The 3,775-nt window shown below is 36.5% G+C and overlaps 1 protein-coding gene across 1 annotated transcript; it reads left to right on the top strand.

Moving 5' to 3' along the window:
- Window positions 1-564: 564 nt before the first annotated feature.
- On the top strand, window positions 565-1,470 carry LOC112416696 (crooked neck-like protein 1). The gene has a single exon (XM_024771023.1). It carries the CDS (start codon window positions 565-567, stop codon window positions 1,468-1,470), a length of 906 nt encoding a protein of 301 aa, XP_024626791.1.
- Window positions 1,471-3,775: the final 2,305 nt, after the last annotated feature.

The raw sequence follows: 3,775 nt of genomic DNA, 5'->3' as shown, positions 1-3,775 counted from the left end.
CAACAATTTTCCGTAATTTATAAGATCTTTCCTTCGGAGTTAAATTTTAAAAAAAAATACGTAACTAGTTTCTATATGGAAAAATAATGACATTTCAAGAAATTTCAATAGTTTCCTTAAAAAAAAAAAAATATTGCATTATATATGCAGGGGCTGGGGTTCGAACCCCGGACATTTCACTTCTCCACAAATAAATTGTGTAAGCTTTAGCTATTTAACCAAAAAAAAAAAATTAATTGGAGGATCGATAATAGAGTACCAAAAGGAAATAAATTTTGTTGATTAGCACATTTGATGCCTATATATATGAGAAAACAAAAGGAAAAGATGCAAACAAACAAGACTGGTGACCCCGGGCGGCACTGGTTAAGCATACCATAAAATAGAATTATTACCATAAAAATAAACTATTTTTTACTTTATTATAAATTAATTACACAATTTCAATGAATTAATTATTATATAATTTTCTTTTTCATATTCTTAACTAGTGACTGGCGCACCGTTACCATTTCCCAACAAACAAATGCACAGTTGAGGAACCCTAAACCTAAAAACGGTGCCATGTCTTCTTGTTCTAAAAACGCAGAAAGGAAGCTAGGTTTTCTCACTCGACCAACTAGGGTTAAGAACAAAAACCCTGCACCCATTCAAATCACAGCGGAGCAGATTCTTCGCGAAGCTAGGGCACTCCAAGAGCCTAAAATCCGTCCTCCAAAGCAGAAAATCATCTACGGAAAAGAGCTAGGCACTTACCATCTTCGAAAGCGAAAGGAGTTTGAAGATTTAATCCGGCGAGTTGGAGGATTAAACGTAAACGTATGGATTAAATATGCACATTGGGAAGAGTCACAGAAAGACGTCAATCGTGCACGTTCCGTTTGGGAAAGAGCCCTAGAACAACAAGTTCACTACAAAAACCATACTCTATGGTTAAAATACGCTGAGTTTGAGATGAAGAATAGATTCGTCAATCATGCAAGGAATGTTTACGATCGCGCTGTTATTCTTTTACCGCGGGTCCATCAATTGTGGTATGAGTACATACATATGGAGAAGATTCTTGGCAATGTCGCCGGAGTTAGAGAGGTTTTCGAGAGGTGGATGGAATGGATGCCTGATCAGCATGCATGGCTCTCTTACATAAAATATGAACTAAAGTACAATGAAATCGAACGACTTAGAGGAATTTTCGAGCTTTTTGTTACATGTCATCCTAGTGTTGGTGCTTGGTTACGTTATGCGAAATTTGAGATGAAGAATGGTGAAGTTCCTAGGGCAAGAAGTGTTTATGAAAGAGCTGTGGAGAATATTGCTGATGATGATGATGAAGCTCAGCAGCTTTTTGAAGCTTTTGCTGAGTTTGAACAAAGTTGCAACGAGATAGAGCGTGCAAAGTGTATTTCTAAAATTGCACTTGATCATGTTCCCCCTAAGGGAAGAGCTATGCTGGAATCTTCTATTTTTTGAGCAATACTAGGTTTTCTTCTTGTTACTTTTCTTGTTGGTTGTTCGTATGTTCTGGATTTTAGATGCCTTTCTGTATACATTATGGTTTAATTATGCTCAATTTTACGTTTTTGTCACATTAGATTAATAATTACTATAGGTACTTGGTTGATGTTAAGAGTATAGTACTATTCTTTCAACTTGATTGTTAGTTATTCTTCACACTTTGGTTTTACTAATGAGCAAGGCTTGTGTAATGTGATCGAAACCACAAATTTAAATGGTTTAGACACACTAACAAATGGAAAAAGAAAGAAATACTGTCTTATGTGCTGGCCCTTACACCATAGCAAATAGACCTAGTTATTGTCAAGAGTTGGGCACCTGATTTTGATTTCCAGAAGGAGATTCTAAAAGTGGTTCCTCTTTGGATTCAATTGCCTAACCTACCTCTAACATGTTGGGGACTAGATTCTCTGAGCCGAATTGGTAGTACCTTGGGAAATCCTTTGTTTGCTGATGAATGTACTTCAAAGCAATCGAGGATTTCTTATGCTAGGCTTTTGGTTGAAATTGATGTAACAAGACCTCTCTTATACAAAGTGATGGTAGAAAGTCCTGATGGAAAATGTTTTGAACAAAGGATTGTGTATGATTGGGAGCCATCCTTTTGTAAGAAGTGTCAGCAAGTTGATCATGTGTGTGATAAGCAATCTGTCCAACCTGTAGAAAGGCCTAAGAAAGATTGGATTCCAAAGACGCAAGTTAATTTAGTTGATAAGGGGAAGCAACCTGAAAAAATAAATTCTGACACTGAGTGGAATGTTCCGAGGAAAACAGCCACTAAACAGCATGTTATTAGTCAAAACTCTACCATGGTACCTACCTCAAACTCTTATGTTTTCTTACCTACTAATGATGAACTGCATGTATGTGAAGCTTCTACTTCTGAAAGGGGCGGGGACCCTATCCCCTTTGGTTCGATATGAAACTAGTGTGTTGGAATGTGAGGGGTTGTAACAAGCCCTTCAAGCAAAAAGAAATCAAAAACTTTTTGCTTAAAAATAAGTTTGATATGTGTATTTTAGTAGAAACTAGAATTAAAGCTGACAAGTTTAATAAAATTTCTAGTATGATTTTTAAGAGGTGGCCAGTGCTTAATAATTATGATAGTGCCGCTAATGGTAGAATTTGGGTCTCTTGGAATCCAACTGTATTGGATGTCAAGCCTATTGCTTCTAGTGCTCAAGCCATTCATTGTGAAGTGGATAATCTAACTTCAAGTGAGTGTTTCAATTTTGTAGCTGTGTATGCTTTTAATACCTTGGAACAAAGGAAGGAGCTTTGGAATTTTATTGCTCATACTAGTGCTCAAAACTCTAGAAATTTGTTAATAGGTGGTGACTTTAATAATGTGTTGTTGGTTGATGATAGGCGTAATGGTAATCCAGTGACTCAACATGAGATTCAAGATTTTTCCGATTGTCTGCTGCATAATAGACTATCGGAAGTGAGAACAATCGGAGATTATTATACTTGGTGTAATAACCAAACTAGTGGAGATAGAATATATTCTAAGATAGACAGATTTATTGCTAATACTAGTTGGCTGCAAAAGTTCACCAATGCAGTGGGCGAAGTGCTTCCTAAAGGAGTATCTGATCACTGTCCTATATCTATGGATATGTCTTGTCCTGCTTCTCCTAAGAATACTCCTTTTAGATTTATTAATGTTTTGACTGACCATCATCTTTTTCCTGCCTTGATACAAGAGAAATGGGGTCCGAATTTGCATACTATGGTTCAAGTTGAAAGCCTTGAAAAAAGATCTAAAAGAGTTAAATTCTACACATTTTCAAGGTATTGTCAAAAAAGTTGAAGATGTTAGAACTACTTTAGTTGATGTCCAAAAGCAGCTTAGTACTGATCCTATGAATCCTGATCTCATTGAAGCTGAAAAAATTTGTTTGTCCTCTCTTGAAAAGTGGAGTACTATAGAGGAGAAGATATGGATGCAGAAGTCTAGAGCTAATTGGATTCAGCTTGGGGACTCGAACACTAAATTTTTCCATGCCTATGCAAAGGAAAGAAGATGTCAGAATAATATTAAGTTCCTCATAACAGAAGATGGCACCAGAATTGACAAGCATAACCTCATCAAGGAGGAGATTAGAGGGTTCTATTTAAAATTGATGGGTAGTTCCGTTGATTCATTACCTATGGTGGACAAAAATGTTGTTAAAAGAGGTCCTATGTTATCTCAGCACCAACAAGACTTGTTGTGCTCCAAGTTCACAGCCGTGGAAGTCAAAAATGTGTTATTCTC

The sequence above is a fragment of the Medicago truncatula genome, chromosome 7, assembly GCF_003473485.1.
Source record: "Medicago truncatula cultivar Jemalong A17 chromosome 7, MtrunA17r5.0-ANR, whole genome shotgun sequence".
In the NCBI taxonomy this organism is placed as follows: domain Eukaryota; kingdom Viridiplantae; phylum Streptophyta; class Magnoliopsida; order Fabales; family Fabaceae; genus Medicago; species Medicago truncatula.
The sequence above is the reverse complement of the archived record's forward strand: the minus strand, read 5'-3'. Positions and strand labels throughout refer to the sequence as shown.

Bases quoted from the DNA above. Each gene is read 5' to 3' on its own strand.
- LOC112416696 (XM_024771023.1), top strand. From the start codon at position 565: ATGTCTTCTTGTTCTAAAAACGCAGAAAGGAAGCTAGGTTTTCTCACT.